The sequence below is a fragment of the Anser brachyrhynchus genome, assembly GCF_964034855.1.
Source record: "Anser brachyrhynchus genome assembly, chromosome: 9".
Classification (NCBI taxonomy): domain Eukaryota; kingdom Metazoa; phylum Chordata; class Aves; order Anseriformes; family Anatidae; genus Anser; species Anser brachyrhynchus.
In genome coordinates this window covers 15,563,717-15,576,619 of record NC_137703.1, presented here as the reverse complement: position 1 = coordinate 15,576,619, position 12,903 = coordinate 15,563,717, and the positions used below count along the sequence as shown (strand labels likewise).

General features: G+C 43.4%; 1 protein-coding gene across 2 annotated transcripts in view; it reads right to left on the bottom strand.

Moving 5' to 3' along the window:
* Positions 1-12,903, bottom strand: part of PAK2 (p21 (RAC1) activated kinase 2) — a 46,419-nt gene that overhangs the window by 16,388 nt on the left and 17,128 nt on the right. For both annotated transcript variants that reach the window (XM_080603910.1, XM_080603911.1), the window contains exons 2-6: positions 8,314-8,524; positions 2,620-2,720; positions 1,876-2,026; positions 1,020-1,051; positions 566-673 (exon numbers count right to left, since the gene is read on the bottom strand). In XM_080603910.1, the coding sequence (XP_080460036.1) occupies positions 566-673; positions 1,020-1,051; positions 1,876-2,026; positions 2,620-2,720; positions 8,314-8,500 (579 nt within the window). In that variant the 5' untranslated portion in view covers positions 8,501-8,524. The remainder of the gene's footprint in view (positions 1-565; positions 674-1,019; positions 1,052-1,875; positions 2,027-2,619; positions 2,721-8,313; positions 8,525-12,903) is intronic.

The following is a 12,903-nucleotide window of genomic DNA, read 5'->3' as shown; positions in this document are numbered from 1 at the left end:
ATGTGCTAGCCAGGATTCCTGGGACTCTGCTAGCCAGGTGTGCAGTTCAGGATAATCACAATAAAACTTAAACAACTTCTTAAGCATTTTGCTTTTCACATAATACTGATGACCTTGGGGGTGAAATAAACATTCAAATCCTAAATTTGAATTTCTGTGGGCTTAGATAGTACATTAGGTGAGGCTATCACTCTGTAATCAAATAAAAAGAATAAACGCAGTACACTCATACCACTGTACTGTGCAAAGATACAGAAACTAGACTTTGTTTTTTAGGACTAAAAAGCCTCCTCCTTGCATCTTGGGTTGAAGGACAAGCATAACTGACCCACTGCAACATAAGCCAACAAACTAATCAGCATTAACTTCAAGATTTCTGATCCAAGTTGTATCCGCAAATTACGCATTTTCTTGGCAAGCACATGTGAATAAGGACCCAATTTCTCCATAAAAGCGTACAACAGGTCACTTCACAAACAAAACACTTTGCTACAACAAAGAAGTAGAAAAAGTTCCGCAATATTGTGAAATGCAAGTCTGCACTGTAAATTTTACAGCCACTCACCGATTTGGTGTGATCTGGCCGCGGAGCAATAACAGGAGGAGGTGCTTCTTCATCATCGTCATCGTCATCTGCCACAGCTGTTGATGGCTCTGAACCTTTGGCATTGGTCTACATTTTTTCCAAAGTTAAAAAATTATAAATATAAACAAAATCATCTCCCCCATAGTGTTAAATACTTGTGGGTTTTTTATTATTATTTTTATATGAAGATAAAAAAAATTCTGACTGATATCAAAAGAAAAGGATAGGTTGAGCGGTCAAGGTGCACTATTACATTTCATCACAAGACTCAAATACTTTTAATCCAGTGAAATATGCTTTGTTGACCCCCTTTTATTGTGGAATAAGAACATAAATCTCATTTTGTTTTATATTACAAGATTAGTTATATAATAAATACAGAAAGTGTGACATTGTACATGCTTGAGAAGAAACAAAGAGTAAACTCACTCACCGTTGGTGTTCCTGAAGGGAAACCATCTTTTTCTAAATAGCAAAAATAGAAAAAGACAAAATCATTACAAAAATAATAAGAAGTGTACAGAGTAAAGCACATGGACCACTTTAGAGATTTCCTCATCTCTCAGAAAGCACAATTTGATGGTTTCCCAACTTGCTCTTCACCTCACTTGAGCACCCACAAAGAGGTTTCCAAACTCAGCATCGCACATCACACTCACGTGCCCTGTCTTATTGAGATGTGAAAGCAGAATCAAATGGATATTTCTGTTCCCTTAAGCTGTATTTTGAGTCAAGGCTGAGGACATTACAAAGCTTTATTATTAATCTATTTTCAGAATGCAAATGATTTGGAAGAGAACTAGATAAAAGGAACTGCGTGCATTTGTAGGACAGTCATCCTCTCAGCCCCCCTCCATACAGCTCCTGACCTAGGAACAATAACGTGCTCTGCATCTTTGATGTCATTGCACGGGAGACAGAAAAATGCAAGTTCACAGACAGCAAGCATCTAGATACATGTTCCAGTCTCAGACTGGAAGAGCAAGGTCTCCAGTACAAAACCAATTAATCACAGTCACAGAGCCCCAGCTTCGTAAACACAGCCCATTAATTTGGGTTGCTGTTTTAAATACCCAGTTCCATTTCTTCCCCTCTCCACTTAAAACAGGAAATAAACTGGACAAAGCCAATTTCCAGTAAGTTTTAGATCCATCTTCAAATGTTTGTTCCTCATTGAAAAGTAGCTTGCTCTTTCAGCATTTGAATCTGATTTATTACCCCCAGAGAGGAAGATGGATCCAAACACCCAACTCCCCCTTCAGTATGCCTTGTGCATACTTGCATCTCACCTGGAGCAGAAAAACTCAGATACTTCTGTTTTGCTGTGTCTTTGGAGTCGTAGAATTTCAGCACATCTAGTACTGCCTGCGGGTTTTTCTTCTGTTCTAGCTTCGTGATATTTGAGGTCTGTAGCAACCGAGCCCATTGCTCTGGCATTCCCTGAAATAACAGACGATTTAAGCCTTTTTTGCAGCATTTTGAAGAGATTTAAAAAGGAGAACAAAATTATTTCCTCCATACAACGTATAGCAGGTACAGCCAAACACACCAGCAGGTAGGATGGGGTTTTAATGGGAATGTAGGTAAGTGATAAAATACAAATTGAGCTACAGCTGAAATACCTCCTCACTGCTCAGTGTCTCAAAACATTCAGGGACTTCAGCACGCTGTCTCATCACGACAGAACACCTTTCAGGTGTAATAAGTCAGTCACGAGGAACACGACTACAAAAGCACTCAGGGGAACCACAGTGTTACAAACTACTGAAAACGAACTGAAGAGGGTACTCCTCTTCCCCATAGCGTTTCTCAAAGAAGGCCGCCCCACATGACACAAAGCTTTAGATGGTACATACACACTGCTGAAGCGCTAACAGGTCAGTCTTGTTACTCCGCAGGCCATACAAATACACAGTAAACTTATTTATTTGATAAGAGACTAACTGACACTTCATTCTAAAATACCACAATGGCTTCACTACTGCGCTGACCCACAGCTGTTTTCTCAGCACCTCCAAGCCAGGTGTACTTACAGTGAACTCGCCCGTAACAGCATCAAAGCCGACATGGATAGTATGCTCAAAATCTGACGGTGGGGAGATTTCTGGACGTTCCTTTTCCTTTTTCTTGCTTCCTGTAAAGAGATTAGAAGATCACTTGAGTAAAGATTTAAAGTCCTATTGAATCAATATAGCATAACAAATCCAAACATAACAGCTGGGATGAACGTAACCTTTATTCTTTTTACAGGTTGGAGGTTTTTAAATATGCAACACGGTGACTTGATACCTTCAAGTTGGTATAGACTTCACACAAGAATCACCAAGTTCTTTCATTCAAATCATTTACACCATGGCAGCAATCAAATAAGAGATCAAGAGCCCCAGAGTGCAAGGAGCTCTGGAACACCTATGAAATGTTTACAATTCAAAAAAGGACATTTTAATATGTATTAAAACACTGAAGACAACTTCAGTTCACCCTCAAGTTCACCCTAAAGACAGTTAAAACTCAGCTGCCTCGCTGCTTCAATTCAAGGTAATTAATGCAAATCAGGACTTCCCGCGATGAAGATAAGAGTTTGTAACCTCAGACCAATTATCTAATTTAAAAGTGGAAAAAAAAAGGCAAAAAGTAAGCATAATAAGAACCAGAAGCAGGAACAGATAATGAGAAAGACCATGTGCACGATTCAACCTAGAATCAATTAAATTTAGAAGATGTTTTATAACTTATGGCGCTTGGTTTGGGGATTTATTTATTTCTAAGAAAGACAGAATAACTGCAAATTGTCCTCCATTTCCATTTAAACCTAAATATAACATGCAGTTATGCACCACTAGGTTCCCTTTCCTCAGAAAAGGTTTAGAATTAAGTTGGAAGGTTTCGAGACCTTGTTCTCTTGTCCTTGTAAAAAAGCCCGAGCCCTGCTCGCTTCCCCTGGGAGCACAGCAGAGCAGACTCGCTGCTTGCTCTCTGGGCAGAGATCCGATGCTCGAGGCTTCACCTCCCTGCCCTCTGCGGAAAGGCAGAGCCCTGGCAGCGAGCTGCAGAGCATGTCTCGCTTGATACCAAGAAAACTGAGTGTTTATTCCTGGCAATGCCTGAGGGCTCACAGAGCAGATAGCTGAATCAGCAGCATTTATTACAGCACGCATGAAGCCAGCAAGAATGCCGTAGTCCTTATAGCAACAAAGGAAAGCAGCGCACTGTTTTAAAATCTACCCTGACTACCGTTTTATGATTGCCTGGCAAAAAAAATAATTTTGATTTGTTTTAAATACAAAAAGTCAAGAAGATTCAGCACAGAAGAAGAGCAGGTAAAACAGCACCTCTTAGTAACTGCATGGTTAAAAGTTCTTGGGGCAAGCACACATTACGTCGCTCAGAGCCAGGGAATCTGTCTGAAATTCCCTCATGCTGGCGGGAAAGGAAGGACAGGGAACCGAGGACAATACTTACAAATGAAAAGCCATGTGGGCTGCCTCGAGCTGAACAATGCAGTGGAAAGACGTGGCTATTATAAACAGGATATCTTTAATATGGCTGCACAAATCAGAGCCAAAAAGCAAATGGACTGTCAAATGTTCTCATTTAACATCTTTAAGGAAAGTACTGTTTCTTCCCAACCTCTTGCAGTTGTTTATGTGAAAGCAAGAAGGAAAAAAAAAATAAGAAATTTATATTCCTCAGGAAGATTCCTGTTCTGAAGCACTTGACAGTTAGGGAATGGTAGCTGGTGCTCAAATCGTCCAGCATGTGCTGCACAAATAAACCCAACCCTTGCAAAAATACACATCGTATTAGTGTGCTGGACAAAGAGACTAAAACACTCCTCTCCCCACAGGAACAGCAGATCAGAGACACTTTAAACAAACGCAAGCAGCAAACTTCAGTCAAGAGGCAAGTCCAGTGAGTCATGTTTTGGCAAGATGCACTTGAGGCTCTGTTAACAAGGCCACTGGGAGGCCACACTATTTTTGAACCTCTGATTATGTTTGCATCACAGATCTGTATTTAAATGGGAATCCCTTTAATACAGGGCAACGTTCGTTTCAAGCCACAAGTGAATCTACGGCACAGTCCCTTGGCTCTGCAGCCAGCTGGGCACCAGCGCGGCTCACAGGCCCTGACACAATGGGGAAAAACAAAGGCTCCTTCAGAAAGATTTACACTTTAAATTTAAAAAGGAGAACTGCTCTGATTAAGAAATCACCTCAAAGATGGTCTAGTTTCTAGTTTTAGGGGACTGCTTTCAGGCTCTCCAAAAACACACACGGGTTCACTTGACTTCAGAAGTCTGGCCAAGGAAATTCACAGCAATTAAGTACTCTAGTAAAAAGATGACTATCTCCTCACTTCTCCTGAACAATGGAACTGGGGAAAAAACCTCCTGGACTAAGTCATTAAATAACCTCTTCTCTGATTATTTCGGTGCAGAACTAGCTCAGACTTGGGCAGGAGCTCTGCATTTGCTAAGCCTCGCTGCCTGCAGCGACCGCCCCAAATCATGCCGTCCCCCCAAGCCAGCCCGCTAAAAGAGGAGCGGGGGCAGAGCTGTGGGGAAATGCATACCGTGAAGGCAGCGGGAGAGACCTTGCCAAATCACAGGGGCAGAAAGCTGCAGAAGAAAGCCAAACCACTTTATCCAGCTATCCCTGCACCTAATCTCTTGCAGTAGTCTTGTACATCTCTGCGAAGGCATTCTTTCATTTTCTGAACAGGAGAAGTTAACATTTGTTGCAGCAATTTGTTAACCTCTGCACTGGCTGGAGACATTTCACCCTTGAAAAAAGTCTACCTCAAATCCAACGTCAGCTTAAGGGACCATTTTCCATATAGTCCGAACATATTTCAAGCAGCAAGCAAGAAGCCAGTATTTCTGTACAGCCTAGCAGCAGCAGAATAAAGAATAAAAAAAAACACAACTATTTAATTAGCCATGCTAATGAACAAAACAACTAACATCTGACCATTGTTTTACTGCCAGAAAGTCACTGTGTCCATTTATATTTGACAGCCAGCTTTGCAGTCTTGAAGGCTGAAAACATTTCTTTGGATGTTTACATTATCCTCGCTGTGGGTCAGACCATCAACAAGCTTTTTCCGTATTTAAAAAATACAACTTTCAGAAACTTTCTTTAAGCTGGATCATTCAATTACCATTTTTCACAACCACATTATTTTGCCATGCTGTAAACCCTTCCACTTTTTTTTTTCCCAGAAGGACATTATTTTAAATATTTAACATCTAGAAAAGATAAAGGGGCACAATTTTCTCAAAAACATACTTTTCTCAGCAGAAATTATTTCTCCCGTTTTTAGTTTGTGTCACTAAATATCAGTAGATACACACACACTAAACTAAAGTATGCACATTCATGTCCACAATTTTGGTACGTGTCAGTATTTACAGTGGTCTGAACAAGTCCGAGTATTCAGCTTCTAAAGCAGTTTCAGGTGAGTCAATGCAGCTGTAGACAAGTCTTCAACCACCTTTCCAGCCACTTCGGCAAGAACAAACCCACGAGCAAGGTGGAAAGAGGAAACGTCCAAGGAGAAGGAAAGGCACTATCAGGTGCCACAAAGCTCTCCAGCTGCGCCGTGCCCACTTGCATTAGTAACTCACTTCACAACACAAGTCTTATTCAGTATTACTACTTTGGAGCAAGGAAAACCTCCTTTTACGTGGTGCTTGCGTTCTACTTCACAATTCCCCTGTCCGAACAACAAGGGCCACATATGCTCTGAAGATCACCTATGCAACAGCAGAATTGTGTTACCCCAGCTCCAAAGCCATTCTCCCAGCCAGAAGATGGACTGGGAGGTTTGATTCTTCCACCAGCTTTTCTTCAGCACTCACCACAACAGTTTCTAGGAATTTCCCATGATCAAAATACACTAATAAATACCAGCAGCTGCAGGCTAAGCTAGAACCTGCTCCTGACACGTGGGGTTTACCGCTGTCACAGAGCTAAATGGCCTGCAGCCTTTCTCTCGGGCTCTCACTTCCAACCTGCAGCAGCTTCTCACATTTTCCGTACAGACTCGCCTCTTTAGGGCTTTTATCCATGCCACCTCTGTTGCTGTAATCCAGCCACGGTCAGTTATTGCACAATAAGTGACCTTGTGAAATAACTATTCAGCTTCCAAAAGCTACGCTGGCCAAATCTTTCCATCCTCTGGAAAGGAAAACACACCCACCGTGTGCAGCACAAAGGCTGCCAGACAGTGGAAAGCTATCTTCCGAGTGCAGAGAAGCCTGCCTCTAGCGTCTGTTCTGCGCTGAGGCACGGCTGCACGGGGACTGCTCGCACAGCTGAGCAAGAATAAAAACCAGCCCTGGGGAAAATGGTTAACAAAGTGAATAAATAACCGGGGAAGCAAAGTCTCCTGAAGCAGTCAAACCTGTGGCGGCAGGACTGAACCAGCCCTACCTCGCACATCATCAACAGCTTGGCGCAGGAAGCCAGGAGCGGAACTAGAGATCGCTGAGAGCAGCAAGGTCTTCCCCAGGACAAGCTGGTAACGTGCAACCTCTTTCCTAACACTGATACTAGGATACATAAAAATACATATTTTCCTGCCTGGATGTTTGCTCTTCCCTGGAGATTATGCGCCATACTTCTGTAATCAATTCCCCAGCATTCGTAACTAGATATACAGCCCGAGCCATCTCCAAACCCGGGGGCAGGGTGCACGCCACAGTTACGTTTGCAACAGCTTCAGAGCTAATCCAAAACGTAACTCGTGCTGATGTGCATTAACATTTGGTATCAATTTCTGTTCGGAATAAATCCTAATATTAAAAAATGCTAAATGTTACAGAGCAACAAAACACATTGCAGCTTCAGGTCAGGCTAATAACTCCCTGCACAGTTTAACCGTAACAGATGTTAGGAGGGATTTCTGTGCACTATTTTGTTTCACGGGGATACAGACATCCTGGAAAACCAGCTCCAGTGCCGTACATACATCCATCATACAGAAGACAGGACAGCAACAAAGCCCAGGTACAGCCTAGTTTCCTTAAAGCCTTTTTTTCCCCTCAGAAATAATCCTTGTTTATAGCAAAGGAGATTTTTTTGCCCATTGGTGATTAACCTGAGCGGTGCAGCTACACGGATCTGACCGCAACGGAAGAACTTCATTTTTCTCAGTTCTCCTTCACACCTACTGCACTCTCCCACTTCTTCTTCACTACCTTTTTTCTCAAAGGTACCACCTAAATAGTCATCAACACGAAGTAACTTCCAAAACAGCTGGATGCTCAGTTTCAACTAGAAATCTGCATTTAGCATAGCCAAATGCTAAGTAACACGACACGCAGAAATCACAAACGTTTATTAGGTTTGTTTGGAAACGCATTGCTCTAAATTGGGCAGCAAACATGAGAGGCACCAGGTAGAGGTTTTCCTCAATGAGTTAGTTAATTTTTCTTCCTTAGCACTTCATCTGGACTAGCTGACTTACAGGTCTTTTCCAACCTGATTGATTCTATAATTCTATCTTCAAACTGCCAGTGCGAATGGAAAGAATGGCTCACAGAACACACATACCAACCTGTCAGCATTTCCTCTACTCCCCTACACCTGGGCAGGCTGTAATAAAGAAATTCCACACATCTCACGTGCAGGTTATGGACTCCAATGTCCAATGCACAACCAAAGCTTACACAAAGAGTAAAGGAACAGAGATAACAACCTTGGAAAATGGAGGCATCTTACCTTTTTCAGTGCCAGAGAATATGGAGATGATTTTATTTCTAGGTTTTCTCTCTTCTGGTACAGAGGGCAGGGGTTTCAAGCTGTGGTTCGCAGACAACTGGTCCTTCCCTCCTGAACTGAAAATAGTGCTGCTCATCCGGACAGGAGGAGCTGGTGGCTTGTCTTCCAGTTCTCCGTTGTCAGACATGGTTCTCAACAGCTAGTGGAAACACTGAAACAGAAATTTGTGTTTAAAAATTGGAAGAGAGAATGGAAGACAAATCTAGCATTTCTTCTGTTGGCTAACAGGGGAAGGAGGTGTGAATTCAGCTCAGGAGCTTAGCGAGCGCTGTGCTGGTAGACACCAACATTTCTGCCAAAGGAAGCGCTCCCTTCCTCCTACCCTCTGGCTCCTCACTCCCACTTCTGGGCCACCCGTTCGTTTGGGCCGGCAGCAGCACACGTGGGATGAAGTGACAGACTTTTCCAGTGCTGAAACCAACCGAGTCAAAAAGAACAGTCAGTTATAATGAGCACCAATTCCCTGACCCAGTTCACTATCCGTTCGTGTAAAGGTTAGGTACATGAAAGGGATACTACACGTAAGGACACCAGCACAACTTCTTTTGAGGGTGGTTCTTGCTCAGAGCTTCGTGCTATGGAGTCAAACGCCCTTAAAAGCTTCACATGTCATCCTTGTCATCTTTCAGACAAGGTCTTGGGGAGAGCAGAATAGCCTATGTTTAAAGTCATAATCCAACACATCATCCCTATTAACTAATATTAAGAATATCTCTACCCGATTTACATAGCCTGAATAAAGATTATGGAGCGAGGATCTACTAGACGTATTCCACTTCTGAATAAGGACTCGCATGGCTTTACCACTTTGTGCCACACTCTCTCCACTTGCAATATGAGATACACATACACACACACTACCACCACAACCCTCTTGAAGTACTTAAAAAAAAAAAAAACAAACACGCGGGAGATCACGAACAAATAGCTACTAATGCTAAAAACACAGCACAAAGCATCTACATGTCACGTTCCACATTCAAGATAATCAATGCTGGCCTCTCCTCCCTCCCCATAATATACTGGTGATTTTTCTTGCTAATCACCAAGAAACAGGCAGCCTCTCTGCTGCAAATAGCAGAGAAAGACTTACAGAAATTACCTCTTGGTGACAGCTGAATAATAAATAAGCCCCTCGCTATGCTATGCCCAAAGGATGAGCTCTCCCCTTGGAGCACAAGTCAACACGCCTCCTCTGTTTCTCACGACAGTTTGGGAAATGAGTGGCCTGCTGGCACTCGAGAGAGCCAGGCGAGGACCGTGAGTGCAAGCTGCTACCACTACCCACACCTCGTTCACAAAGGATAAATACTGTGCTGCACGATGTCTCTGCGCAACACGCGCATCTCGCAGGCCCTGGTTTAGCAGAAGGACTGCAAACAGGTGGGCTGCCGTTCCCTGCCAATTCACTGAGCAGGGGAACACTGCCAAATCCCAGCTAAGCAAAAACAAAGGAGGCTAGCAGCCCAAATTCGAGCAGCACAAGAGCACACTGTTTAAGGTCGTGAAGCTCAGAAGAGATTAAAATGAATTACCACCATAAACGCCCGCGAAAGCACATCATTTCTGTACAAATACCTTCGGAGGCATAAACAGCACGAATCAAAGTTCTGGCAGCTTAAGTGAGAACGGGCCCTGTGCTGCTTGCCCCATCGACTTAGAGATTGATGGGAAACAGCTGCCAAAGCTGGGCAACATCCACCTAGATGAGTCTGCCTTCGAGCCCTTTTCCTGATGACGGAGTGATAAATAGGCCTGCAACACTCGAACAAGTCAGTAGGGATGCAGTTGCAGATCAGGCCGTGATCCCTAGCTTTCCAATTTTGCTTACTGATTGCTCTTTCAGATGTTGCAAGTTATCTACAGGATCTTCTCTGTTTTCCAGTACCTACCCTGCAATATGGGAAAAAAGTTAAGAACCCTGGAATTTAACAGCAGGTTTGAGCAGTCTACCCGCAGGGATTTTAATTCCAACCTCTTTCCTAACAATGAACGTTGTTTTCACAAAGCGTGTGACCAATTCAAGACGTACTTTCGTTTTTTTTCTTGTCGAAGCCACCAAGCACAGTGTTCACGAGTCCTGTTTGTTAGAACTGGCTTTTAAGAGTACCTAGGTAGAAGAGTACAGCCGGGAGGGTCTGGGGCAGCTGCTACACAGCTCTGAAGTCAGACCTGGAGCACAGGGGACTGTAACCCATTTTGCTTACATCCATGAAATCTCAGAAAAGAATAGGATATGGGGTCCTCAGCTAACCAAATGGGAATAGATATCTAAGAGAAAACATCCCCCCTTTCAAACAAAGAAATATGATCAGACAGCTAAATAAACCAGAGAAGGTAAAGAAGCACATCACAGAACTTTAATACCATAATAACACACTATGTGAAGAAAGCAACAGCAAGAACAGCTTTTTGTATTATTTTTTTTTAAACCAAACATCATTTCATCTATCTGTGAACTTATTTGTGCTGCTTGATATTAGCAACAGCTGCATGTAACGATAGCCAACTAGCCTGTGTCTGAGACTGGCCAAGAACAGACTGGTCCTCCAAGGCCATGCAAATTCCCCATACCCTTTCTTGGAGAGCCCAGTCAGCTAATTAATAATGCCGTAACATGGGATTAAGGCTGCTAGCTTTACAAAACCTTTGGTACACTCCGACTTACATGTTTTCAAAGTAAAATTCTCACTATAGCAAAGAACCTGATTTTTCAGTGATACACAGTGCAGATCAGCTCTTCACATATTCGCTGTTACAGGTTCTTGATCTGACGAAAACTATTCCTTAGCTCTCTGCATGTTCAAGGGAAGAAGCCGTTAAGCAACAGGATGGAAGCAAGTGTCCCCAAATCCATCTATTCCACAAGAAAATAAGGCACTTCAGAAAACTGGCATAACTGCACCTGCGCAGAACCCTCAGGTCCGCGTCCATCACTTGCAGTTAAACAAAATCCTTCAAGCTCATTAAATCTTTGGCTTAGTAAAACCTCAACTTCTGGAAAATCCTCAGAAATAACAGGAAGAATTATAATTTCTGGGTAATTGTTTCAAAGGCTGTTGTTAAAACAAACTGCTAGATCCAAAACTGTTTTGCACAAAGGTCCGTTTCAACACAGAGAAGCTTTAAGTTCATGGTTTAAGGAATGACAGCTCCACTCACAACAGATCACTTCACGAAACAAGAGTCGGATCCTTTGGTCATCACTGGAAGTGAGAAAACAAAACAAAAAAACAGTCATCTTGTTTGGGTTCAAATCCAAAGAGCTAGCCTCTTTCCAACAGCTGAATGGAGAAGAAAGGAGCAGCTCCCCCCTCCTTTATCCTTACCCTGTCTTCATTATGCAGGGAAAGTCTCCGCAGTGCCAGGAAGTACTTTTGAAATTGCTGCGGAGGTTTGGCCTTATGTGCCATGACCGCAGGAAGAAAGAAAGACAGACGTAAAATAAAAAAGAGGAGTGCAAGTACATCCCGAAGCTCCTTTTCTTCTCCCTCACTCCCCTGAAGAGGAAAAGGCGCCTGTCTCATTCAGCACCAGCTTGATGTAATTGCTCTTGCCCCAGCACCGAACACGTGGCCGCCCTGCTGAATCATCGCTTGCGCAGGGAATTGCAAGGCCCAAGAGGATTTCATTTTTTCTAGTAAAGAGCCTGTATACTGGCAAAAGGGATGTCAGGTTTTTTTAAACCTCGGTTGAAAGACATCTACTAAATTGGCTTGACTAAGTTTGTGCAACCTCAGAGAAGTATGCTACATCTGCCAGAAAGACGGCAGAAGAAACAGATGGAAAAGGATGTAATCAGTGGCAATGGATTCGTCAGTGAAAATAGTGCCAGGAATAACAATGGGTTCACGAGCTCCCCACAGTTACTGGTGGCACTGCTTTTAACTGCAAGAACTAGAAAGCAGTGGAATGGACCACAGCAGCAAGCAGTGAAGCTGCAAACGATACTTAACTGCAGATTTCAGACAGATTCATTCCCACCACAGAATGGTGCTGCAACCCAGGACATTCACAAAAAAAAAAAAAAAGACACAAAAAGAGCTAAAATCTTTCCTCCCAACAGTTCTGCTACTCGCTCTGCAGAACATAATCACAGGGGCCAGAGCTGGCGACCACAAGGCTCTGATTCTCAGTTCTTATCTCTCGTACACGACACTACGAACTGAAGAAGCTGAAAAGCAAAAGGACTCTCCCTCCTGCTGGAGAGGCAGCAGCAATTGGCCAGCTGGGGGCTGCAAGGTCCTAAATCAGTCTCATGGACAGCGGGAGACCTGAAGCCAGGCTCCTCAGAAGCACAACCCTCCCCTTCCCACCTTTGAAGGAAGAAAAGTGCAGGGAAGCTGCTTGTGGAGCTTAAACCATCCTCTTCCTCCCAGCCCAGAAGAGCCCTGCAGTAACCGACCAGCACGTGCATTCGCAGTTTCATTTTTACAGCGATGTCCCAGGAGCCAGTTCTGCTGCTTGCTAGCTTTCTTCCTTTTGGGGAAGAGAGGGGCCCAATAACCCTCGGTGTACCCAGGCCACAAA